The sequence below is a fragment of the Colossoma macropomum genome, unplaced genomic scaffold (assembly GCF_904425465.1).
Source record: "Colossoma macropomum unplaced genomic scaffold, Colossoma_macropomum, whole genome shotgun sequence".
NCBI classification, from domain to species: domain Eukaryota; kingdom Metazoa; phylum Chordata; class Actinopteri; order Characiformes; family Serrasalmidae; genus Colossoma; species Colossoma macropomum.
In genome coordinates this window covers 49,751,075-49,778,861 of record NW_023494789.1, presented here as the reverse complement: position 1 = coordinate 49,778,861, position 27,787 = coordinate 49,751,075, and the positions used below count along the sequence as shown (strand labels likewise).

Below are 27,787 nucleotides of genomic sequence, written 5' to 3'. Positions count from 1 at the left end.
ACCCTGTACCTTTTACCTCCACAAACTGTACATACAGCAGGACGACAAATTAGTTTCAATTATATTAACAGAAAATTATTTTACGTATGTACTATTTGGGGCTTTCAAATTCTTAAAATAATTAATCATATTATTTCGTTACAATTGCATTTGCCTTATTTGCTCTAATTTGACCCTAAAGAGAGATTTTTTTTCCATTTAAAAGCAATGTGTTGTTATAACTATATAAGTGGACAAAATAAACCCAATTTTTATTGTGTGAATGCAGAAACTGAACATGAAAATGTCCAACTTCCAGTTTTTCCAATTTGAGAGCAATATTGGCTGCATGTTCCAACCAATGAGTGTATATACACTTTATGGCCAAAAGTATGTGGACACCCCTCCTACTTATTGAGTCCAGGTGTTTCAGCCACACCCATTACTAACAGGTGTATAAAATCCAGCTCATAGCCTTGCAGTCTCTATAAACAAACACTGGCACTAGAATGGGTCAAACAGTTACATTAAATCTGGCACAGTCATAGAATGCCAATTTTGCCTGTCAGTTTATTAAATTTCCACCCTGCTAGATCTGCCCCTGTCAACTCTAAGTACTATGATTGTGAAATGGAAGCATCTAGGAGCAACAACAGCTCAGCCGTGAAGCGGTAGATCACATAAACTATCAGAGCGGGGCTGCCGAGTGCTGAAGCATGTAGCGCATAAAAATCACCTATCCTCAGTTTCATTACTCACCATAGAGTTTAAACTGCCTCTGGAAGCAACATCAGCTCAAGAACTGTGCATGTTCATGAAATGGGTTTCCAAGGACTGCCACTGGACTCTGGAGCAGTGGAAACGTGTTCTCTAGAGTGATGAATCACGCTTCTCTATCTGGCAGTCTGATGGATGAATTTGGGTTTGGTGGATGAGAGGAGAACGTTACCTACCGAAATGCATCCAACAGTGTCAATGCCAAGACTAAAGTTTGGTGGAGGAGGGATAATGGGCTGAGGCTGTTTTTCAGGGTTTGGGCTCATTTAGTTCCAGTGAAGGGTGATATTGATGCTACAGCACAAAGAAATTTGAGAAAATCATATGCTTTCAAGTTTGTGGCAGCAGTTTGGGGAAGAGTCTTTCCTGTTTCAGCATGACTCAGCCCCTGTTCACAAAGCAGCTCCATAAAAACATGGTTTGAACAGTTTGGTGTGGGGGAACTCCAGTGGCCTGAACAGAGCTCTGACCTCAACCCCACTGAACATCTTTGGTATGAACTGGAACGTCGATGAGCCAGACCTTCTCAGACAACATCATTACTGACCTCAAGTAAAGTGGGGGGCCTCCATATTAAAGCCTGTGGTTTTGGAATGGGATGTCAAACAAGCTCAGAAGTCAGGTGTCCACACACTTTTGGCCATATTGTGTATGATATGTATCATGTATACAGTCAGTGTTTCCAACTCCTCTCCAACTGTAGCTGTCATGTTCAAATAGGGTAAAACCTTCAGTGCTCACTGGAGAACTGGGGATAAATCATCTATGGATAAATCAACATACCAGTGTTGCCTTTGACAGCCTTAGTATTGCAATATGACGATTATTTTTGTTATTGTGATGTTTTTTTTGATCATATTTTGTGGATATCTTAACTTAAAGAACACTGACCAATTGCATGTTTCATTACAAAAAGAGCATATTTTGTCCTGTTTTATTGGATTCATGCAGTGCAGTATGTGAAACACTGAATAAAAATCATTGCATTGAAGTTTCTTGATAGTATTTTTTGAATGTGGCACTACTGGCGCTTTTTTCTCTGTCAAACTTATCAAACCTCAAAAGACAAAATATGGTGATGCAAATATCTTGATGTTTGCTTATTTATTTATTTAATTATTTAAACTTATTTATTCACATAACTATAATCGGAGACCACCCTTCATTTCTTGAATTACCCAAGCAACCCTTAGTTATTCATTTTTCAGGAGATATTTGTAAGGAGATTAGCTATAAGATAATCCACTTGCAAAATGAAGGAGAAAGTCAAAGAAAAACAAGTAGAAAAACAGTTCTTTCCAAAACTGTTCAAAAACTGATTCAAAGCCACAGAGAAAATGTGGCTCCTAACAACCACCTGGAAGACCTGGTAGCCCCCAAAACTGCCCCCATCAGATAAACAGCACTTAAAGCTTTCATCTTTATGAGAGAGGAGAAAATCAAGCTGCTTCAGATCTGAAAACATCCACAGGTGTTTCTGTCCATCCTTCCACTGTGAGAAGACGACTCAGCGCTGTGGGTCTGAAAGGATGTGTAGCTGTCAAGAAGAACCTCACTGAGAAAAGGAGACGGACACATCAAACAAAGAAGCTGAACAATGGACTGACCACCCCAGAGTCCAGACCTCAACACCACTGAATGTGTTTGATTACTTCAGAAAATGATCAACCAGCTTCTAAGACTGAACTTTGGAGGTGTGTCTGCAGATTCTTTGAAGAACTGAAAGTGAGTCTCCTGAGAAGAATTGAAGCTGGAATAAAGGCAAAGAGTGACTCACTGAACACCCAAATATCAGATATTATATGTAGTTATTAAGGATTCGGTGTCATTTTCTGTTAAATACATCTTTTTTGCTATTTTCCCTAAAACTGAAAAATGAGTAAATTGTGCTTAATGGCTGTTTTGACTGGAAATTAAATACATGAAGGGTGGTCTCTGACTCCTCACAACTGTATTTACAATTTAATAGCTACCTGCAATTTTTAGTGGAGTGTTTTTTCTACTTTAAAACGTCTCTTGCAGCTCATCAGCCCATTATCAAGTCCTCTGTGAACTGAGTGAAACGTCCCAGAGGAAAAAAAAGCATGAAGGGCACAGCAAAGAGTCCCAAAGAGAGGCAGATTGTTTGGCAGGTTTAAAAGTACACCTCACACTCACTTGCTGAACTAATGGATAATTGTAGTCGTGCGGTATATCATCAGAGCTCTACTTTAGCCTTTTATGTCCTGGCAGGCACATCTTATACGCAGGGGCATTCAGACACAGAAGTCCATGCCAGCTTCTTACTCACAGCTCTGTTTTAGACCTCCTCTTCTTCCACAAACACTGATAACTCTCTCCAGACTCTTTGAAGACAGAAGCCTGTTCGTGAAGACTGATTTTACTGGCAACAGGACTTTTACAACCCAAACGTCCCAGACATTGTTATTTTCCTGCACTTACCTCAGGCAGTGTTTGAACTAGCACTCTGCTGTCATGTAAGCAATTCAGGAGTTGAATAATTCCTCTCCGTTAACAGCATCTGCTTGGAACGACTGCTGTGGCTGCTGTGGCCATCTGTTTGCTGTTGTCATTTTATGGCAACACCAGGTTGGAATGAGTGGCTGTCGCTAAAATATATGCTTTGTGCTTTGACCTAGAATTCTCGCTTTCTTTCTCTCGCCCTCTTACAGGCACAAGGCCAGATTGATTACACAGCCAGCCTGAGGCCAGAACCCAGTCTCCAGAATGAGATGCTTGTTTATGTGTGTCGGTGTGCTGCTGGCTTCAGTGGCCATCATGGAGGCTAGACCCAAAGCAGGTCAGTCTACTGCAGAATCACAATATATCATGATTTGAGCTGCTAGAATAAGATGATTCAGGAAAAAGAAATATTTTTTAATGCCTGTTCCACCTTGTGAATTCAAATCTACTAATGAAGAATAGTACACATCATACGTAAATCATATTTAAAAAATAAATATACTTTTATATCACTTTACCACTTATTATTATGACCATTACTATGACTATAACTGTGGTTATTGTTCTTGTTTGTTGTTGTTTTATCGTTAAAGATTTTGATATTGTTATTAGTGATGTGAAAATGAAATGAAAATTTCAAAGTTCACTGGGCTGAAGACCATAACCAAAAACTGAAAACAGTTGGTGATAAAAACAGTTTGCATGGAATAAACTTCCTAGAATGATTTCAGTATGTAGATATTGTATGTGCCACGAATTTCGTCCTGAAAATCACAGAGAATGATCGGCCATCCAAGGCAATCTTTCATTATTTTGTATATTTTTAACTTTAGCTGTCATTAATGTTTTCATCATTTGAAAACTGAGTGTACAGATGGTGTCGGTGTGCTCGCAGGGTCTTTCCGCTTCTGTTGTTTTGCTGTGTTCTGTGTATCAAGTCATGTTTTCAGGTAGTTTTAAAGCTGTAGTGGAGAAGTTCTCGTGTTGCATCTTCTCTTAAAATTCAACATGAACAGAGATTATAAATCTCTTTTTTTTAATCTTCCTCATAGAAAGTGTGAAATAGCTGCACCTGACTGATATTTTCACTGTTGATCTGCTGCTGCTCAAACTTTTTAAAAATGTCTGTGCAGACCGGCGCAGGAACGTGAAGGAAACAAACATTTTTAACCACTTTTTTCATATTTTCTATTACCAGTAAAATTATTTGAAAAAAGTTCAATTTAGAGAGAGAGAAAGAGAGAGAGAGAGAGAGAGAGAGAGAGAGAGAGAGAGAGAGAGAAACTTCTATTTAATTTTTGTTTTTTTCAGCTATTTTTCTCTTTTTCAGCCAAAAACTGAAAGTGGCGTTTTTACCATTTCCACCTAAAATCTTTGGTGGCCAAAATTTTGGCGCATGGCTAATTGTTATTATTGCTATGCAATATTGTACTTGAGATAGTAATGCCAATAATGGATGCTCCAATTTGGGAATTGTGGGCCGATGCAGATACTTGATATTTTCTGCCAATACTGATACATAAACATTTATTTAATGTAGAAACAGGACTAAATCTACCCAAATTAGTATTAGAGTGAAATATATTTTATTTATGAAATTATATTTAAATATTTTACTATTTATATTGAGCTACAAATGCAGTATAATGAATAGAATGCAGATATTTTATCACAGAAATCCATCATCAAATATCGTCTCGAAACATCAGTCGAATCTAAACATCTGTCCAATGCTGACAACATTTTTGTTAAGCAGTTACCGATATGATTTGGTTATTATTGCGATCCCTAATACAAAGTAATGCTATTTTGAACTTAAATAGTTTCAAAGAGTGAATAAACAGGGAATTAATGTGTGTAAGTTTGTCTTCACTGTTTACTGTTTCTCATCAGCCACCTCTCTCACATTTTACCTTCTTACAGCTGGAAATCAGAAGTGTAAATCTGGCCCAGTCGACCTCGTCTTCATCATTGATGGCTCGCGCAGCGTTCGTCCGCACGAGTTCGAGACGATGCGGAAGTTCATGATTGACATCATCCACGAGCTGGACATTGGCCGGGACAACACCCGAGTTGGTGTTGTTCAATATTCCAGCCAAGTCCAGAACGTCTTCTCCCTCAAAGACTTCACAACACACCAGCAGATGGTCAAAGCCATCAACGAGATCATTCCGCTGGCACAGGGCACAATGACTGGTCTTGCTATCCGCTACGCCATGAACGTGGCCTTTTCCGCTGCAGAGGGAGCCCGGCCTAACGTCCCTCATGTAGCGGTCATCGTGACTGATGGACGGCCTCAGGATCGCGTTGCTGAAGTGGCAGCCGCTGCCAGAGAGTCCGGCATTGAGATCTACGCTGTGGGTGTGGCCAGAGCAGATATGACGTCCCTGAGAGCCATGGCATCCCCGCCCTTTGAAGATCATGTGTTCTTGGTGGAGAGCTTCGATCTCATTCACCAGTTCGGGCTCCAGTTCCAAGACAAGCTTTGCAGTAAGTCAGCTTTCTTGAAACTTGTGACCCTTAACTGCCGGGAACAAATCTAGACTCTCAGAACTTTGGAGCACAGGTTCCTTTAGCTTAGGGGTCATCAGTTCCAGTCCTGGAAGTCCAGAACCCAGCACAGCTTAGTGATTTTTAATGACATTAACACATTTAAATCCATCTGTGGTGGTGCAGGCTGAAGCCCAGCTGCAGCACGCTCTATCTTGCTCTGATACAGGGAGATTCATTTGAAAGAGGCCCCGAATATTCTGTTGTAACTCCGGTTACGATGAAGCAATCTAAACCAAAAAAAAATTCGCTACATACCTTGACTTGTGTGTAATCGATTGCGTGACGTGATGCTGGAAGTGATCTCCGTTTTCTGCCAGACACATGAAGGGGTATTGGGGTATGCACCCGGAAGTTGTAAACGAAGGTTAAACATTGGGATGGCTGTCCAGCCCCTACCTCATCGCTCCGACGCTGGGGCATCCCGGCTTGTTCGAAGCTCGATATACTGAGGAGCACATTGCACATTGTTTCGTTCATTGCTTCATCCTAGCGAGAGTTATTACAGAATATTCGGGGCCTCTTTCAAGTGGATCTCCCTGCAGAATCTGTGATTGTACCAATCAAATACAGCTTTTAAATGCCATTTAAAGGGAAACTTTCAGCACCTTCAGCAGACCATGCTGGACAGACGCTCACAGAAGGACTATGGATAAATCAACAAGCAGCAAACTAACAAAAGCAGCAGCTTGCTGGAGCTCCAGTTCCCCTCGAGATCCTCCACAAGCTGTATGAACAAGAGTGAGAGGCTACAATCATGGAGGAGCTGAACCACTGACTGTATATATGATATATATGACATACACACTCATTGACTGGAACGTGCAGCCTCTGTTGCTCTCACTGGATGCTGGTGATGAGAACTGGAAGCTCTCTAGGGCTCAATGAGTTAAAAAAAAATCTCATTGCCATTTTTCTGACTTATATTATGAGTGTGACTTATAATACAGTTATTGCAGGTCCAGGCCTGTAATTTGACCAAGAAGACGAGAATATCCACTTTTTCTGGATTGAGGCTTGAACGCTGACTGCCAGTTAATTGTGGTTGTGATGCCAAAGCATCTGGACGTTTGGTTACTTCTGATTGGTCTTTTATAAGCAGCTCACAAGCTCCATGCTGTTAGGTTAAACGTCCCCAGTTAAAATATAAGACAGTGATGTTAAAAATAAGGGCTATAATTAAGCCTTTATGCAGCTCTGAGCATAAAAATGATTAATCTTTCAGCCCTAGGTCACTCAAGTTCAATCAAGTAATGTTTATGTTCAGGTTCTGAATTCACCTGATGAAAATAATGTTATTCAATTATTGAAAGTAATGAATACAGTCTGATGAAGCTTATTTTATACTCTCTTATAGCTATACTACAATGATCTGCTCATTAAATTGAAATAATCTTTCTTTAGGGTCAGATTTGAGCAAATAAGACAAATGTGACTAATCACAATTAACTACACAAAATCAAGTGATTAATCACAATTAATTACTTTAAGTGTTTAACAGTCCTAAAAAGGTTTTGCTTGAAAATTCATTTTCAAAATGTATTATTAGTGCTTAGAACTGAACTTGCAGTTAAAACTCACAGTCAAGAGTTATGTTTTGATTTATTTGATTGCACAAAAAGGAAATATATCCTGCATTTTTTAAAAACTGTGTCTTGGTTTTGCAGAAATTGATCTTTGTGTTGAGTCCGATCATGGCTGTGATCACATCTGCGAGAGCTCTCCCGGCTCCTATCAGTGCCTCTGCCTGCCAGGGTACACTCTCAATGAGGACGGCAAGACCTGCACAGGTATGTATAATTTTTTCTGAGCAGACTTCACCAGACTGAACCTCAAAAATGCTTTTTGTTTTTGACTGTTTGAACTAGTGCTGAGCGATATGACCTCAAATCAATATTGAGGTCATATCGCAATTAATTGAATATTTAATCTCAGAATTGTTCTCAGTGGTGGTGTAATGTTATTACTGAATATAAACCATTTTGGCCATATGTGCCTTGTAGCCATAGACTTGTGTGCGGAGGGGAAGCATGACTGCGAGCAGATCTGTATCAGCTCTCCTGGCTCTTTCACCTGCGACTGTAATACTGGCTACACACTCAATGAAGACAAGAAGACCTGTACAAGTTAGTGACGGAGTGTCTGATCACCACTACATGCACAGCAGACGTGCACAAACACACACACACACACACACACACACACATTCACTCACTGTTTTAGCTTCTCAGAAAACACTGTACAGTACTGTGCAAAAGTCAGAGGCCACCCTTCATGTGGTTAATTTCCATTCAAAACAGCCATTAAATAAAGTTACAGTGGATTTCATGAAAAACCCAGATAACGTAAAACAAACTAAATATAATATCAGCTGTTTGTGTTCAGTGACTCATTGTACCTTTATTCCAGCTTCCATTCTTTTCAGGAGACTCTCTTTCAGTTTCTTAAAGAATCTGCAGACACAGCTCCAAAGTTCAGTCTTAGAAGCTGGTTGATCATTTTCTGAAGTAATCAAACACATTCAGTGGTGTTGAGGTCTGGACTCTGGGGTGGTCAGTCCATCGTTCAGCTTCTTTGTTTGATGTGTCCGTCTCCTTTTCTCAGTGAGGTTCTTCTTGAACAGCTACACATCCTTTCAGACCCACAGCGCTGAGTCGTCTTCTCACAGTGGAAGGATGGACAGAAACACCTGTGGATGTTTTTAGATCTGAAGCAGCTTGATTTTCTCCTCTCACTCAAAGATGAAAGCTTTAAGTGCTGTTTATCTGATGGGGGCAGTTTTGGTGTCGACCAGGTCGTCCAGGTGGTTGTTAGGAGTCACATTTTCTCTGTAGCTTCCTGTTTTTATTTAACTTATTCTTTGTTGACTTTCTCCTTTCTTATCCAAGTGGGTCATCTTATATCTAATCTTCTCACAAATATCTCCTGAAAAAAGAAAAACATGTAATCATGGCTGTTCTGACTGCAAATCTAATAAATGAAGGGTGCTCTATGAATTTTGCACATATTTGTACTGCACATATTAGCATATGTGTAACAGAACATTAACATATGCACTTTTGAAGCATGTATGCACCTGTGCACGCAGAAGCAGATGTGTTTAAACTCACAGCCACACCTATTAATTCCCAAATCAATTACAGAATAATTGACTGTATAACTATTTTAATTAGCTTGGCTTTAAAGGTTAGCATAAATATATGCTGTCAGAAGAAAACCTCGTATCTCCACTCCGTTTTTTCAGTTTTTGACGTCATTTGAAAGTACCTATTTTCTTTTACATTGTTTGTAAATTTCACAATGAATGGACCAAAAGAAACGGCCCAAAGTTACTTGGAAAAATTCTGGTTCCATTGACTTACATTAAAAGTAAAGTAGGATTTTTCCTTCTCCTATAAAGTTACCATGTTGGACATACGAGGTTTTCTTCCGACAACAGCGATATATATTTTTAAACAGCATGCAAGCATGTCTAAAGATTCCTTATTTTGATGCATTTTAGCTTTGCAAACTGTAAAAAAAAAACCAAAAAACCAAGAGAACTCACTCTCACCATCTAGTTTGTGTTAAAACATTACAAGACGATATTCACAAACACAAAAACTTACATAAATCTAGTACTAGAGTGAAAACTGGTCCACATTCAGACTCAGCAACTTTAATGTGATTGTTAACAAATGAAGCTTTTTCATACACCTTACAGGCAGCTAATTTTAAGACTAATACAGTTTAATAAACTCAGATCCTGGACCCTTTTCATGTTAACAAACAGCAGCTGTGTTGGTTAGCCACACTCTGACAGCCTTGTTTGCTGGATCATTAATACTGTTCTTGTTTTGCTCCAAGGCAGCAAGCTTGGCAACTTACTGGATAAGCGTGGGTCTTTGAGAACCTATAAATTGCATCCTATTTCATGGAATGTGAAAAAGGATGTGGCCCACTGGAGCCATCCAGCCAGCAATTTCAACAGCAGCGTGTCTCATGAAGCAGGGTTTCTCACTTAGCAGCTAACTTTAAACTCAGATCGATGTAACCCTGGGTTTTCTGTCTCACTACAGCGAATCACCTTTTACCAATTTGTGCTGTGCAAAACCTGCTCTGGGGTAAATTCAGTTCAGCATAATATAACCCCATTTCCAAAAAAGTTGGGACACTGTGAAAAATATAAATAAAAAAAATGCAGTGATGTGCATTTAAACCCTATATTTCATTGAAAATGCTTCAAAGACAACATATGAAATGTTGAAACTGAGAAATTGTATTGTTTTTTGAAAAATATATGCCAATTTTGAATTTGATGCCAATAACACGCTCCAAAAAAGTTGGGACAGGGCAACAAAAGGCTGGTAAAGTTGTGTAATACAAAAAAACATCTGGTGGTTGATTGGCAACGGGTCAGTAACGTGATTTAGTATAAAAAAGCATCTCAGAGAGGCGGAGTCTTTCAGAAGTAAAGATGACGAGGGGTTCACCACTCTGTGAAAGACTGCATGTTCAAATAGTGCAACAATTTAAGAATAACGTTTCTCAACATAAAATAGCAAATAACTTTTGCTTTTCATCATCTACGGTACATAACAACATTAAAAGATTCAGAGAATCTGGAGAAATCTCTGTACGCGAGGGACAAGGCCAAAAACCAGTATTTGCTGGCCGTGATCTTTGGGCCTTCAGAGGACACTGCATTAAAAATCACTGCATGGGCTCAGAAATACTTCTGAAAACCACTGTCTATGAAAAAAGTGTGTTGCTGCATCCACAAATGCTAATTAAAACTTTTAAATGCAAAGAAGAAACCAAATATAAACAGGACCCAGAAATGCTGCCGCCTTCTCTGGTCCTGAGCTCATTTAAAATAGACAGAGGGGAAGTTGAAAAGTGTCTTGTGGTCCAACAATCAAAATTTGAAATTCTTTTTGGAAGTAATGGACACTGAGTCCTCCGGGCTAAAAACCACTCAGCTTGTTATCAGTGCACAGTTCAAAAGCCAGTATTCATTTAACAAATCAACATTTGATTTGTTGTCTTTGTACTATTTTCAATTAAATATGGGGTTTAAATGATTTGCACATCATTGAATTTTGTTTTTATTTACATTTTGCACAGCATCCCAACTTTTTTGGAAATGGGGTTGTAGATTATAAACAGCTCTTTGATCAATCAGAGCCAGCCTAGTGGAGCTGAACACACCCAGGTTACAGCTAATAATTTACTTTGTAGTACACATAAAAGCAAGACATCAAAAGAAAAACAGCACAGCCACAACTTAGATACCCCTTCATAATGTTTGCAACAAGGAGCCAATCACTTGAAAACACTGAGGTGTGGAATGATGAAAATTACTGATGAATACTGATTTCTGAGCATTGCATTACAGAGAGCATTATGGTTATATTCAGTATATCTAGGACAGTTTTCATTTGCGCCCAGGTGCAGAGCATGGTCTTGCAAGCCCCCTGCAAACAGTAGTCTTGGATGGGATTAGTTAGGAGTTATATATATGGTTATAAACATTACAGACGTCCTGGGCATGTTATACTCATCACATGTAGTTTCATCCAAATCCTCCATAAAAAGAAGGAGAAATAACCCCAGTTTATATTAATCATGTGCTATAAAAAAGCAGTAGAAATAATCTCATTATATTAATGCTGTGCTATTAAAAGCAGAAGAAAATCCCAGATGATATTAATCCTGGGCATAAAACAATCTGTACAAATATATAGAACCATCTATAACACATCCATGGTCATTCTCCATCAATCTGAAGAACATGTTCATGATGCAAAGAACTCTTTAAATCATGCAAAAAGGTTCTTTGAGTGTTCATGGTTCTACATAGAACCATTTTCGTTATTAAGAAAAAACATCTTTTTTAAAAGTGTAGCTACAAAATGACTGCATGTACCAAATACAAGAGCACAATAAATACATTTCAGTGAATAGAACTGGGTTACACTGTAATTGTTCAAATACTGTGTGTGAAAAGGGTCTATAAACAACAAATGCAGTTGCCTACAAAGTTTTGGGCCCCACTGCTGTGTATGTTTCTACCAGTCTCTAAATAAAAAGAAGCTGAAACATCTATACATGGTTTAAGATCAATCATGATGGACCCTGTTTTTCTGACCCAAAGTGCAGTGTAATAGCAGGACTAGCAGAGTGACGTGACTTAGAGTCATGAGGGCGTGTCCAAAAGACACATGCTATGTTAATGCAATCATTAGCATTATGCGCAAATGGTTCGGAGTCAAATACAGTTGTAGGCAAAAGTTACGGCACATTTTGTAATTTATGATCAAAATGTTAAACTCAGCAAATAAATAGAAATTGTGCTTTAAAATTTGCAGAACATTTGAAAACTTGAAAACTAATTTTTACTAAGAAAATCAACAGAACGTTTCGTTTGATGAGGAGTGGTCAACTTTTGCATATGACTGCTGTACAAATAGGATTAATAATCACATGAATAGTCACATGCTTGTGAAAAGCATTCTTGTTCTGACTTTTAGACGACTTTCCTCTTCAGTATTATACATATGCCTTCACTCCAAAAAAAGTCTTGACAAGTGAAAATGTCTTAAATCTAATTAATATATCTAATATTCCTCAATTTGAGATTGTTGTAAGAATATTGAGAGATTTTCTAACCTATTTCTTGATTTTTTTTTACTTCTTTAAGTCATTTTAGCTACAGGCAAATTCTTATGTGTTGTAATGCTTGAAACTGCCAGGCAAGTAAGACATAAAATATAAAAAAAGGTAAAAAAATGAGAAATAGGTTCAAACTTCTTCTGTTATTCTTACAACAATCTAATAATAAGAAATATTATATATGTTCTCCATATTTAAATGGTCTACCAAGACCATTATTTTGCAGTTTATTGTAAAACTCTCTTGAAAACTCTCGACTGAATCTGAAGTATTTAGAGAAAGTACCATACTGCCAATCATTAAATGACAAAGAGTGAATAAAACCTGAGTTGTATTACAGCAGATTATTGGCCACTACAGGACAGTTTTCAGGCTTGAACAGAAGAAATTGACCACCCACAGATGATTCCAGAAGGCTTCAGCCTCACAGCGTTCTCTTGCATTCTATAGCTCCATATTCACAGCACTGCACACAGGGTTATTTCTAAACATCTGGGGCCTCTAAATGACTTCCTATCACCACAAAGATATTAGTTTTTATGTAAGCAAGAAAATATGAATTAATGTTTCATACTTCATTAATAACTAGCTTAATAAATACTAACAAATACAATATAACAACAATCATTAAAATGGAAGTCTACTGATTTTTTTTCTGTATAACTAAATGGTTAAGATGTAAACATTCAGAGTGGTTTGGTGTGAAACGCTCTTTTCTAGAGAATCTTACTGAGTCAGAATTGTTCACAGTAGTGGTGATAGGAACCAGACGTCCACCTCTAAAGGCTCCCTCACAGAAAGTTACTACATGAAATGGTTATGAATTCACTGCCTGATGTCTGAGACACTGTTTTACAAAAGTGTTCAGAAATATAAAAATGTGCTTCAAAACCTGATTATGTCAGAGAGGTTCATGCTTATTTTTACAAATAGCTATAGTTGTGTTGTAGTTATGGCGACCCCTGGTTCCTATCACCACCACTGTAAAGAAATCTGAACTACTCTCTGAATTACTGTTTACATCACAACAATTGAACTATTCTGAATATTCTCAACAATTTACTAAACAATTGAGGAAATCAGCTGAATCAGCTAAACCTCGTTTTTGGGTCCTAGATATTAGCCTTAACTTATTCCACTTTCACTTCTTTATAATGTTTCTCATAATTTAAACTGTTTGCTGAAAGAATTTTGGATTTATACAGTTCACCTGTTTTGTAAAGATGTAATTTCAGCTTCTGTTCACAGTAAGAGAAACGTGCTCTTACCACAGGTCGGTCGTGATGTAGTGGTGTGTCAAATTTCTTCTAATAACCTCACTCTTCTGTAGGAGCTTTATTAACTCTTCTCTGCCTGTTTCAGTGATCGACTACTGCTCATTCGGAAATGATAGCTGTGAGCACGAGTGTGTCAGCGTCCTTAACGGCTTTAACTGTCGCTGTAAGGAAGGATACACTCTCAATGACGACGAAAGGACCTGCACAAGTTAGTGGGGGCGACTAAGCCAATCACGCCTTTTCTCCTTTTAACCAGGACATCAAGATACAGTGTTTTGTCTACACTTGCTTTGACGTACCGGGGGGTACACCAAATAACAGGAACACCAAACGGGTCATATTGTGCTTATTACTCAATGGATACGTTTACATCCAAAGGTTTTTGCCAATCCGATTGAAGACATTCTGATTACAGATTAACACTGAGGTGTTTATTCTCACTCTACTCAACAATCTGATGGAAAATCTTCATTTACATGCTCACTACAAGTACTCAGATCCAAAATTACACACATGCACAGAGAACCACTTAGTGTAGAGGTTACCATGACAACAAGCATCACATGAGTCCAGTCAGAGTGAGATGAGCAGCAGTGAGCAGTGCTTGTGTGTTTAATTGCTTTAAAATGATGTCAGACTCAGGAAAACGTCCTTCACATGTCCTTATTAAAGAAGGCTGAGAGGAAGACGTCGTGTTCTGAGACACATAAGCTGGACGTCCGTCCCACCGCCGTCTTTTAAAGATCAGAGCATAAACTTCGTCTCCTCTGCAGACCAGTTTCTGCTCCGCCATGTTGAACGTTATAAACTTTCACTATGACACGACGAACATGATCAGAACGTACTTAAACTTTCTGATAGGGAATGTAATCAGATACAGGCGTTAACACGGATATTATTCTTCTATTTAACAGATTATTCACAGGACTAACCACCTCAGTCAGTCATATAGAAATTGTATTCTGAATGGCTTCAATTGGACAAGTATATTCCGATTGAGGTGTTTACATGGACACATTGTATTCTGATTGAGCTATTAGTCAGAACAGTATAGTTTGAGCAACTAAAGCAATAAACAAAAACAGACTAATGCCGAACACGCTGTCATTAGTGTACTTAAAAAGAACTCTGTCTCAGCACCACAGTCCGTGCGGTGGACCAATCACAGTCAGGGGGAGGTCTCTGAACAGGAATAAACCTTATAGAGCAGCAAGTGAGCATGGACTCATGAATAATTCATGCAGTTATTTAGAGCTACTTGAGCTCTAAATGAGTGTTTTGAAGTTACATTTCTTTTAGGTCTCTGGAGAACTGGTTGGCATTTTGGTGAGAATTAGATTTAAGACACACTTGTGTGGGTTAATACTTGCTCTACGTTTTTTAACATCCAGCCTGAATGTTTTGAGCATGAAAGTTTGTAGTTTGCCTTATAATTTTTGTAGTTTGGCTTATCAGTTTTTCAGCAACCTCTTGGTAAATAATATACATCACTGATTTGTAAAGAATTTGTTTTGTTATTGAGTGCACAAGTCCATGCCTGATGGTGTTTCTGCTCATTTGTCTACCCCCTTGTAACTCTTACTCAAAATTACAAATACTTCATTTAAGAACTTAATATAAATGAATACACTCATAAGTCTGAGTTTGCATACTTGAAAGCAGATTTGTAATGATTTTCTACACAATATTAACTTAAACACCTACAATTTCTTTACGTGTGTATTCATATTAATAGTTAATTAGTGGTGAACTGTGTTGAGTTAATTGGATTTCAGTCTGAAGGACTAAGTCAGTTGAAAGTTTGGGAATACATGTCAAGTGATGTCCTGATTTGACACTCATTGGTTTTTTGACTTTTTATGAATACTTGATGAACGTCAACAATACAAAACAAGATATCACCTATAGAAAATAATCAAAAAGCAAGCGTACACAAAGTTTGGTAGTAATCATTGAGTAGTGCACATCAGCCATAACTGCAGTGTTTGAATGATAGCTCAGTGTAATTACAGGCATGTGCATGCACAGCACACAGAGCTGCTAATGAAATTAACCCAGTCCACACGCTGTTTACCTGTTCCAGTGATCGACTACTGTTCATTTGGGAATGATAGCTGTGAACACGAGTGTGTGAGTGTGCTCCAAAGCTTTTATTGCCGCTGCAATGATGGATACACCCTCAATGAGGATGAGACAACTTGTACAAGTTAGTGAGGGTGACAAACACATACACACACTCCTATACATGCCCAACATCCTCAACAGAGGTTCTCATTTCAGTCCCTGTTGGGAAATGTACTTTGGCTGTAGGTTCTAGGGCCTGACCGATATACAGATTTTGTGGCAAATACCGATACCAATTCACCTGTTTTTTATTGTGGCAGTCATGCACAAGTTTTATTTGAAGAAAGCTGTAGTTGTCCGTTTTATCTCTTATTTTGTGGAGAGGTGGGGATTGTTTTTCACAGCAGGGGGCTCTCACTCCTCTCTTTTTGCCCCTCATTGCTTACTAGCAGCTCAATACAGTCACAACATTTCACACACAGGGAGACAACCATGCCCTAGTTCACCTAATAACAGTTAGGAGGAAAGATCCCCCTATAAAATAGATACGTCGCCTGCTGTACGATATGGTCTTCTTACAATTCAGCCTTTCTTTTCTCGCATAGTAACTAAAGCCCTCAACACCATCAACACTACTAAAGGTACAGGAAAGGATAGTTTGGACCCCTTTTTTCTGAAGCTTGCGACCTCTGTTATTATAAACATTTTTAATCAATCTATTTTATCAAGCAGAGCACAAAGGAGATGATGCCTCAGATACTAATAACTACAAAATATTGGTTTTGACCAAAGAACTACCAACTGTATTACAAATGATCTCTCTGATAGACAGCGATGTGTGGCTCTGGGACAAAGTAAATCAGATTTACTACCGGTGCATAAGGGGGGTCCCTCAAGGTTCGATCCTCAGATCAATATTAATTAGTATATATATATATATATATATATATATATATATATATATATATATATATATATATATATATATTAATGACATTGCCCCTCCATTATCAATTGCAAAGTACACTTATATGCTGATGTCACCATTCTGTACCGCTTGGCTGACTATTATTAGTACTGTAGCGGAATAACTACAGTATTCTTTTTATCCTTTTTATGCCCTGTCGGCGTTTGACAATTAGATTATTTTATTTTTGCAAATTTAGTGGTTCATTCTGATTTTATTGATTTTTACTATAAAATGTACTATTATTATTATTATTTTATTTTTATTTTTTCAGTCCCTGATTTCTGTATTGGCTCGGCTACACTATAAATTAGGGTCACTCTCAATGTACTCCAAGTTCAAATAATGATTGATTCCCAGTTATCGCAGAGCGTTATCGTCAATACTTTTGCCAATACTGATAAAAACGTGGGTCATCAGTATCGGCCAGCAGACATATCGGTCAGGCTCTAGTAACTTCCTGAGGATACTGCTCTATATTATTCTTTTTAACACAATATTTGCATGTTTTGCATTTTGTCCCTGTTTAAAAGTCATGATCACTGAACTGATCACATTACTGGATTTCACTACTGAATGTTTTTTGAGTTTCCACTGGTCACCAAACTTAACAATTTGCTTTGCATTTTGGCCTCAAATACACAATTCACAACTGTAAATAACTGTAACAGTAAAATACAACTCTACATAATGTTTTTTTTTTTAGAAAATGTATTCATCATTCAATTTGTGGTGGGGCACCTTCAAATTTATTCAGAAATACATCAAATTGTAATTGCTTGAGTTGCTGTTCCTGAGTTTTCTAACATGTTTTGGTTGTGCTCTGCCTGTTCCAGTGATCGACTACTGTTCATTTGGAAACGACAGCTGTGAGCACGAGTGTGTGAGCATCCTCAATGGCTTTAACTGTCGCTGTAAAGAGGGATACAAGCTCAACGACGACAAAAAGACCTGCACAAGTTAGTGGGGACACCCAGCTATCAATGCGTTTTCTCTTATTGCTTTGCTTGCTAATCTTGCTCTTCCAAAAGTACACGATCTCTCACTGTTCTTTACGTGTTCCAGTGATCGACTACTGTTCTTTTGGAAATGATAGCTGCGAGCACGAGTGTGTGAGCGTCCTCAATGGCTTTTACTGTCGCTGTAATGAGGGATACACTCTCAATGAAGATGAAAGGACCTGTACAAGTTAGTTGGGGGCAACTAAGCCACCAAGGCTTTTTCTCTTATCACACATTTGCTTTGCATGCTCTTCCTGCTCTTGCAAACATGTAGAATCTCTTATTGTTCTCTGCCTGTTCCAGTGATTGACTACTGTTCATTTGGAAACGATAGCTGTGAGCACGAGTGTGTGAGCATCCTCAAAGGCTTTTACTGCAGCTGTAATGAAGGATACACTCTCAATGAAGACAAGAGGACCTGCACAAGTTAGTGAGGGCCAAACTGCATGCAACACACTATCAATCACTAAGGAACAGCCACAGAAGTCTGCATATTTTCCTGACAAGTTTACTTGGCAACAGTTTACAAATACATACAGACGGGTGACAAATTAAAAGAAAAACCAGCATACAGTATCTTAGTAAGGTGCTGGGCCACCAAATGTCATGAGAACAGCTTCAGTTTAGGCCTCACATGATCTTGATATTTTGGCTGACGATTAATTGCCACATAAATAATTGTTATTAACAAGTTAATAGTCTGCAAGGAACTTACAGACAATCCTGAAGTGACCAAATTGGCTCATTATCTTATTTCCCAGCTATCAATACTGACATAATTCAAGCTCAGACTGAGAAATGTTACTCATCACTGCCCTCTAAAGGTGTCATAGCACAAATCAGAAGTTATAACTATTGTTGTTCTATAAGATTCATCTTGTGCCTCCATAAAGAAATGTATTGCTTTCTTTTATTTACATGCATTTGCCTCAACACAACTGATGGGCATACAGCCAATTCACATTCAGTTTGTTGTGACATAAACATTAGATTATGCTGGAGATCATTTAACGCAGTCTAGAGCTTTACATTGAATGCAAACTGTCAGACATGCAAGCAGGACTACAGAAAAGCCTTTTTGTCAACCATGTAAAATTATGGACTGTCCCCAAGAAAATGAGTATACCAGAGCATCCCATTGTTCTAATGAGGACCCTACACACTGAACAACAAGCTACAGTCATGTCAGAAAATGACAAACTGGCTGGTTCCATCTTGGCGAAGGAGTTGGTCAAGGCTGCCCTTTATCCCCATACTTGTTCGTCCTGTATGCTAAACATATAGGAAGACCAACAGGGCTGGAGGAAGATGATCACAGATTCAAGAATGGTACAAGAAACATCAGTGATCTTCAATATGTGGATGACACAACACTCAGCAGAAAATCAGAAGAAACTGAAGACTATATAAGGAAAGTTACAGAAATGATGGGACTTCAGTTTAATATGAAGAAAATAAAGGTTATGACAACACAAAAGAAGACTAACTTTATCAATGAATGTGAAGATGTAGAGGTGGTGAGCAGTTTTTGCCCACTGGGATTAATTATATACAACAAAGAAGCCAACAGTCAAGTAATATGAGAATAAAAAGACCATCTTCAACTTGTAAGGGGTCAGGTTACGACGTCAACTTGTAAGGGGTCAGGCTACGACGTCAGCCGCCACAGGGGGGCCCAGGCGTTGTGCCAGGATTGCTGCTAGACGCAGCTCCCAGAACTCCAACTCCCAAAAGCCTTAGTAATAATCAGTGCTGACCGGTTGCACGTGGGGAACGCTGCATAAAAACTTGCACAAATGGCAGCTCAGCATTATACCTTTGTAGAAGGTAACCAGAATGGTACTTCAGCCCAGGTGAGAGGGAGGGAGGGAAGAAGGAAGGAAGGAAGGAAGGAAAGGGAAGGAAGGAAGGAAGAAAGGAAGGGAGGGAGGAAGGAAGGAAGGAAGGAAGGAAGGGAGGGAGGAAGGAAGGGACAGAGGGAGGGGGGAAGGGAGGGGGGAAGGGAGGGAGGAAGGAAGGAAAGGGAAGGAAGGAAGGGAAGGGAAGGGAGGAAGGAAGGAAGGAAGGAAGGGAGGAAGGGACAGAGGGAGGGGGGAAGGGAGGGAGGAAGGAAAAAAAGAAAAGGAAAAGAAAAGAAAAGAACAAGGTCAAAAGAAAAAGACAATCTCAAGGGTGGTTGGTGAGCTGGACTCACCCTTATGCCCTCTCAAGTTTGTGGGTGGTTTTGTGTTCTTTTAGTTTCCATTTTTTAAGAAGTTCCTTTGTTTGAGCTCGCTGGTTGTAAGCATCTCTTTTGTTTGCCATTCCCGCCATTTCTTTTCCCATCGCTTAGCATAGCAGTTTTTCCACCTCATTTACTACAGCCCCTGTGGCACAGTGGTAGAGCTCCACTCTGTCACGCAATAGGTTGTTGGTTTGAACTTGGCATCTGCTCTCGCCACAAACAGACACCAAGCATATCTATTCCACTTTACCATCTCATACCAGATCATGTTCCACACACTACAATAACAAATGAATTATTTATTATGGACTGGGGCATTGTCATCCCGGAAGACATCACTCGAATCAGGATAGAAAAGTTTCATCATAGAATAAAGATGATCAGTTCAGATTAACTTTATATTGATTTGCAGTGACCGTTCTCTCTAAGGGAACATGTGGACCCAACCCTTGCCAGCAAAATGCCATACACAGCATAACAGTGCCACTGGTCCCCCCACCCTCTCACTGTATGGGTCAAACATTCAGGCCTGTACTGTTCTCTTGGTGTACACTGCACTTGCCATTTGCCCACTTGTGGAGAGTCCAGAAACCAACTCTTATCTCTCAAATGGTCATTTATGTTTGTAATGAGGAGCTTATGCAGTCCCGCTATCATTTCTGCTCTATGTAGTTGTGGACGGACTGTTCTTGCTGACACAGACTGATCACGTCCTGCATTAACGTTCTTAATAATCTGAGGAACAGCTGCTCTCACATATCGCACTAATTCACAAGCATCGCGCTCACTAAATGTGAGCTTTTCACCACAATTTTCAACCCTATTTACTGATGTCTTTCTCATCTCTCATCTAAGTCTCTTTAGTCACTGTTCCTATTAAAACACTAGCAAGTTGTGAGTGAAACTTCTGCCATCTGTACCCCAATAATACCCCAATAATAAACACTCTTTCAAAGCCACTTAAATCTTTTGCTCTTGCCATCTTGATCCAAAATTGAAGTCAACTGGGCCTATTCAGCATTTTATATATTCCATTTTATATACTCATCTCAGTTATGCAGGTTTTTCCTTTAATTTGTCATACCTGTGGATTACATCTTCTAACTGTAGTCCATAAAAGCATTGGTTCTAATCAACTTTCCAGTATACGTCTTACAGTCTATTAGGGTAAAGTGGAAAATCAGTCTGAAATATATAACAATATCTGTACAAATATTGTTTTTATGTACCAAAAATGGCCATCCTCGAATGCACCCTGACTCATGTAATCTGTCTCCAGTGATCGACTATTGTTCATTCGGAAACGATAGCTGTGAGCACGAATGTGTGAGCGTCCTCAAAGGCTTTAACTGCCGCTGTTACGAAGGATATACACTCAACGAGGATAAGAGGACCTGCACAAGTTAGTAAAGTCCTGAGATCAGACCACACACATGCCTTTCCTAATCTACATAAAATCTCCAAAAATAAGAACTGTACAGTGGTTTGAGAAAGTAATACACCCTCTAAAAAGGTCTTTTTTAACATATTTGGAGACATAGATATTTAATACAATTACTGTTAGTAGTTTAAGGCAGTAATCATCAATCTGATCCACAAAGAGGTTTTCATTCTAACCAAGCAGGAACACACCTCATATAACCAATCAACTCTCTGAGACCACCTGATTAAACCAGCGGAATTAAGTGTGCCATTCCATGATTGGAATGAAAACCCACAGCCATGAAGGGATAAGATTGGTGACCCCTGGTTTAAAGTGATCCTGTTGAAATATGAACACTTTTGTTATTATTTATTTGGCAGGAATTACCAGAAATGTTTGGGTATGTTTGACAACTCAAATGTGAGTTATTTAGTTAAATGTTAGGCATCATGTTTAGCATGAACCAAAATCCAAAACAAAATGACTGTACCGACTGTAAAGTGGTGGGATTACAATTAAGTCCACAGTGTAACAGAGGATAATTACAGAAGACAACATGAGTCTAACTGTTAAAAAGCTGAAGGTCAGGCAAAAATTGATCTTGAAGTTAGACAAGGAAATCAAACCGAGACAACAATGGTCCATTTGAAGCCCAGATTTAAACTGGGTGAAAATTCCAAGAGGACTTAAAGCATGTGAGAAAGTCCTGACAGATGAGCCAGCACTGAATAGAGAAGGGGCCCTAAATTCCACTGGGTCAATGTAAGAAAGTCCAGCAATTCTAATTAAGTGTCACATGCACAAAAACATTTAGAATATTTTAAGCTTGTGCAACAAGACACTGTGCAATTGGCACAGGATGCCAAAAATAGCCACTTGTTTCACTTTAGCACTGCTGACTTTTAATATCAAACAATTGCTTAAATAATATTAATTTAATATTAATAGAGACAGTACCTTCCCATTAAACTGTTTAGAATAATACTTTACCCATCATTTAAATGGGAAGCTATAAGATATTTAAACTTAAATGAATAGTCGGAATGAGTGATGCTTATCTTTTTGCATTTCACTTGTTTTTGTAGGTCTCTACCCCTCAATTCTGTATGTGTCAGAAGTGTACACATTTTTAGGTGTAATCTCTTAAAAAAAAATGTACTAGGAAGTCTTACATACATAATAACGTGGGCCCAAATAGAAGCTAGAGGGCACATTTACTTTTTCACACTCAAGGAAATTGCATTTAAGTTTCTTTCAGTTGATAATAACTGAAAACCAGAATAGTCAGTGCTTTTGTTAACTAGGTCATATTATTCCAAAGACAGCACTAAACCTGGGATTAGACATTTATGTTCAAGTATGTTAAAAAAGACTTTACCTCAGAGCACTGTACACTGATATGCTGTATAGATATATACATAAAATGTATATTATATATTTAATACCATAGCTCTTTTGAGATTATTGTAAATATCTGCAATACAATATTGTATGCTAGATTTTTCAAGGATTAAATACTGAGGGAACAAATGTGACTGAAACACCAGGCCAGGATTCCTGTCTATTTTAATTAGTTTCTTTCTGCTTATATATGAACCTTTAAGTTACAACCAGTTTCTGTGCAAACTCACTTTCAGGATTTTAACCTACTTGCTGAATTAGCATGGTGAAACTTTCATGCAGCATACTCAATTACTCTAGTACTTGGTAGGGGTTGGGCAATATGATGATATTTTATCATATTGTGATACATTATGCTTTTCTGAGTATATTATACATAAAGTCAGTATTTAAACAACACGGAACAAATGCATGTTTCATTACAAAGAGGGCAAAATGAAGTGTTTCAGTGGGTTTAATGCAGCACAGTTAGCTTATTTATTTATTTATTTATTTATTTATTTACATACATACATACATCTAGGACCACATCTTGGTCTTCCATTACATTGTAGTCTTCATCCTTTGACTACTTAAAGGAATCTCCACTCTGTGTAAAATCATTGGTTGCCAAGAGAGAAAATGAATACCAGCAGGTTAACAAAGCAGAACAAACGCAGGTACAAGCAGCTGTTTGAACAGCTGTCATGTTCACATTAGCTGGCAGGCTAACTATTTTGGCAAACTGGTTACCAGCAAATAGGCAACGTAACTCAGTAAGATTCATGAAGCACATTATTATTTGTAGTTATGGTTCAGGTGACTGATATCATGAAAATCTGAGAACCTTCTCAACCCTCCAAGAGACCGTCTTCTGTTTTATTTTTCTTGGCGAAGACATGTCAGTTGAATCAATGGAAAATGATATAGTTTGACATCATCTCATGGTACATAATTTGGCTTTTGTCACTGGTGACAACAGTGTCAAACAAGCTTCAAATGAATTCAGGAGGCTTTACGTTTTATGCAACACAAGTAAAATTTGGTTTCTTAGTTTTAAGCAACCAATGTTACATGAAAGTTTCACCACATTAAGCCACCCTAACAATATAACAGGTCCTTTGACTTTAGTTTTTATTAGTTTAGCATCTAATTGTGCTTCACAATGATTCACGCTCGCAGCTTATTAACTGCTTTGCTTGTTCTTCTCTCATCTCGCTCTGTCTCTTATTGTTTTCTACATGTTCCAGTGATCGACTACTGCTCATTTGGAAATGATAGCTGTGAGCACGAGTGTGTGAGCATCCTCAAAGGCTTTAACTGCCGCTGTAATGAGGGATACACACTTAACGAGGACAAGAGGACCTGCACAAGTTAGTGAGGGCCAAATATCAGCCCAAACATACCTGCACACATGCCCAACTGTAAATGTTAATATTATTTGTATATGGTTAAAAAAAAACTACAGATAAAACTGTTGTGCAAATGTTTTGGATTTGGAAGACCAAGACTACTCTCAGATAGAACTGCTTATATGCTGACCAGAAAGGTAAAGCAAAACCCCCATATGACAGCAAAGGACCTACAGGAAGGTTTAGCTGACACTGGAGTGGTGATGCACTGTTCTACTGTACAACAGTCATCTACATTAATGAGTCATCAAAAGGAAAACTTATCACAAGAGTCAACATCTAAAGGATGCAAAACAACTTCTAGATAATCCAGAGCCATTTTGGAAACAAGTGCTGTGGTCTGATGAAGTAAAAACACAACTCTTTGGCCACAATCACCAAAAGTATGTTTGGAGAAAAAAGGAACAGCATTTGATGAAAAGAACACCGTGCCAACTGTTAAGCAGGGTGGATCTATTATGTTTTGGGGTTGTGTGGCAGCCACTGACACAGGAAACACTGCAGAGGTAGATTGAATAATGGATTCCACTAAATATCAGCAAATTCTTAAAGGAAATGTGAGACAGTCAGCCATGAAACTAAAGCTGAAAAGATGCTGGCTTATTCAACTGGATAAAGATCTAAACATACTTCTGTTATATTGTTCCTGGCCAAGACATGTCAGTTGAATCCACGGAAAATGATCTAGTTTGACATCATCTCATGGTACATCATTGGCATTTTGTCATTATTGACAACAGTGTCAAACAAGCTTCCTGTGAATTCACAAGGCTTTAGATTATGCAACACAAGTAAAATTTGGTTTCTTTGTTTTAAGCAATTAACCTTTCATGAAAATGTCACCACATTAAGCCACCCTAACAATATAACAGGTCCTTTGATTTTAGTTTTTATTAGTTTAGCATCTAATTGTGCTTCACAATGATTCACGCTTGCAGCTTATTAACTGCTTTGCTTGTTCTTCTCTCATCTCGCTCTGTCTCTTATTGTTCTCTACATGTTCCAGTGATCGACTACTGCTCATTTGGAAATGATAGCTGTGAGCACGAGTGTGTGAGCATCCTCAAAGGCTTTAACTGCCGCTGTAATGAAGGATACACACTTAACGAGGACAAGAGGACCTGCACAAGTTAGTGGGGGGCCAAATATCAGCCCATACATACCTGCACACATGCCCAACTGTAAATGTTAATTTTATTTGTATATGATTAACTTAAAAAAACTAAAGATAAAACTGTTGTGCAAATGTTTGGACACCCTTCTAGTTGTAAAGTGGCAGAACTTAATTAGCCCATTTTGCTTTAATTGACTCATTAGGACTGGTTAGGTAGGTCAAGAATTGATGTTAGGGATTGTCAGCTGATGACTAAAATCTGTCACTGTTCAAACCATTTGCTAACATTTAATAACCACGGGATCCTCGAAGCAGCTGGCTGAGCATCTGGAAATTAAGCTAACTGATGTGTATAAAGCAGCAAAAGACTATTAAAAGATATCAAAGCTCTTCAAGCTCACAGTTTACACTGTCAAAAACTGTCAAAAAATGTCATCAAGAAGATTTGGAAGACCAAGACTACTCTCAGATAGAACTGCTCATATGCTGGCCAGAAAGGCAAAGCAAAACCCCCATATGACAGTAAAAGACCTGCAGGAAGGTTTAGCTGGCACGGGAGTGGTGGTGCACCGTTCTACTGTACAACATTGATCTACATTGAAGATTCATTAGAAGAGAACCTTATCACAAGAGTCAACGTCTAAAGGACGCAAAACAACTTCTAGATAAGCCAGAGCCACTTTTGGAAACAAGTGCTGTGGTCTGATGAAGTAAAAACACAACTCTTTGGCTACAATGACTAAAAGTATGTTTGGAGAAAAAAAGGAACAGCATTTGGTGAAAGAACACCGTGATAACTGTTACTTGGCAGCCACTGACACAGGAAACACTGCAGAGGTAGATTGAAGAATGGATTCCACTAAATATCAGCAAATTCTGGAAGGAAATGTGAGACAGTCAGCCATGAAACTAAACCTGAAAAGATGCTGGCTTATTCAACTGGATAAAGATCCTAAACATACTTCTGTTTTATTTTGTCCTGGCCAAGACATGTCAGTTGAATCAATGGAAAATTATATAGTTTGACTTCATCTCATGGCACATAACTGCCATTATGTCATAGGTGACAACAGTGTCAAACAAGCTTCAAGTGAATTCACAAGGCTTTAGATTATGCAACACAAGTAACATTTGGTTTCTTAGCTTTTAGCAATTAACCTTTCATGAAAGTTTTCACCACATTAAGCCACCCTAACAATATAACAGGTCCTTTGACTTTAGTTCTTATTAGTTTAGCATCTAATTGTGCTTCACAATGATTTACGCTTGCAGCTTATTAACTGCTTTGCTTGTTCTTCTCTCATCTCGCTCTGTCTCTTATTGTTCTCTACATGTTCCAGTGATCGACTACTGCTCATTTGGAAATGATAGCTGTGAGCACGAGTGTGTGAGCATCCTCAAAGGCTTTAACTGCCGCTGTAATGAAGGATACACACTTAACGAGGACAAGAGGACCTGCACAAGTTAGTGAGGGCCAAATATCAGCCCATACATACCTGCACACATGCCCAACTGTAAATGTTAACATTACTTTGTATGATGATTAACTTAAAATAAATATAAAACTGTTGTGCAAAGGTTTGAACATCCTTTCAGTTATAAAGTGGCAGAATGTAATTAGCCTGTTTGGCTTTAATTGACTCATTAGGACTGGTTAGGTAGGTCAAGAATTGACATCAGGAATTGTCGACTGATGACAAAAGTCTCTTACTGACTTACTTCAAACTGTTTGCTCACATTTAACCTCAGGATCCTCGAAGCAGCTGGCTGAGGATCTGAAAATGAAGCTAACTGATGTGTATAAAGCAGCAAAAGACTATTAAAAGATATCAAAGTTCTTCAAGTTCACAGTTTACACTGTCAAAAAATGTCATCAAGAAAATTTGGAAGACCAAGACTACTCTCAGATAGAACTGCTCATATGCTGGCCAGAAAGGCAAAGCAAAACCCCCATATGACAGCAAAAGACCTGCAGGAAGGTTCAGCTGACACAGGAGTAGTGATGCACCATTCTACTGTACAAAATTGATCTGCTTTGAAGATTCATTAGAAGAGAACCTAATCACAAGAGTGAACATTTAAAGGACGCAAAACAACTTCTAGATAAGCCAGAGCCACTTTGGAAACAAGTGCTGTGGTCTGATGAAGTAAAAACACAACTCTTTGGCCACAATCACCAAAAGTATGTTTGGAGAAGAAAAGAAACAGCATTTGATGAAAAGAACACCGTGCCAACTGTTAAGCAGGGTGGATCTATTATGCTTTGGGGTTGTGTGGCAGCCACTGACACAGGAAACACTGCACATGTAGATTGAAGAATGGATCCCACTAAATATCAGCAAATTCTTGAAGGAAATGTGAGACAGTCAGCCATGAAACTAAACCTGAGAAGATGCTGGCTTATTCAAAAGGATGAAGATCTAAACATACCTCAAAATCCTTTGTGATGGCTTTTTTACTGTCCCTTGACATCATCGAAAATTTGTGGGTAGATCCTAAACA

The 27,787-nt window shown here is 38.5% G+C and overlaps 1 protein-coding gene across 1 annotated transcript in view; it reads left to right on the top strand.

The window, feature by feature from the left end:
* matn4 (matrilin 4) overlaps window positions 1–27,787 on the top strand; it is a 62,031-nt gene that overhangs the window by 9,688 nt on the left and 24,556 nt on the right. The window contains 13 exon segments of the mRNA XM_036571561.1: window positions 3,429–3,556; window positions 5,143–5,709; window positions 7,437–7,559; window positions 7,773–7,895; window positions 13,786–13,908; window positions 15,784–15,906; window positions 17,568–17,690; window positions 17,797–17,919; window positions 18,036–18,158; window positions 21,236–21,358; window positions 24,010–24,132; window positions 25,178–25,300; window positions 26,626–26,748. Coding sequence (XP_036427454.1) covers window positions 3,484–3,556; window positions 5,143–5,709; window positions 7,437–7,559; window positions 7,773–7,895; window positions 13,786–13,908; window positions 15,784–15,906; window positions 17,568–17,690; window positions 17,797–17,919; window positions 18,036–18,158; window positions 21,236–21,358; window positions 24,010–24,132; window positions 25,178–25,300; window positions 26,626–26,748 — 1,993 coding nt within the window. The 5' untranslated portion in view covers window positions 3,429–3,483.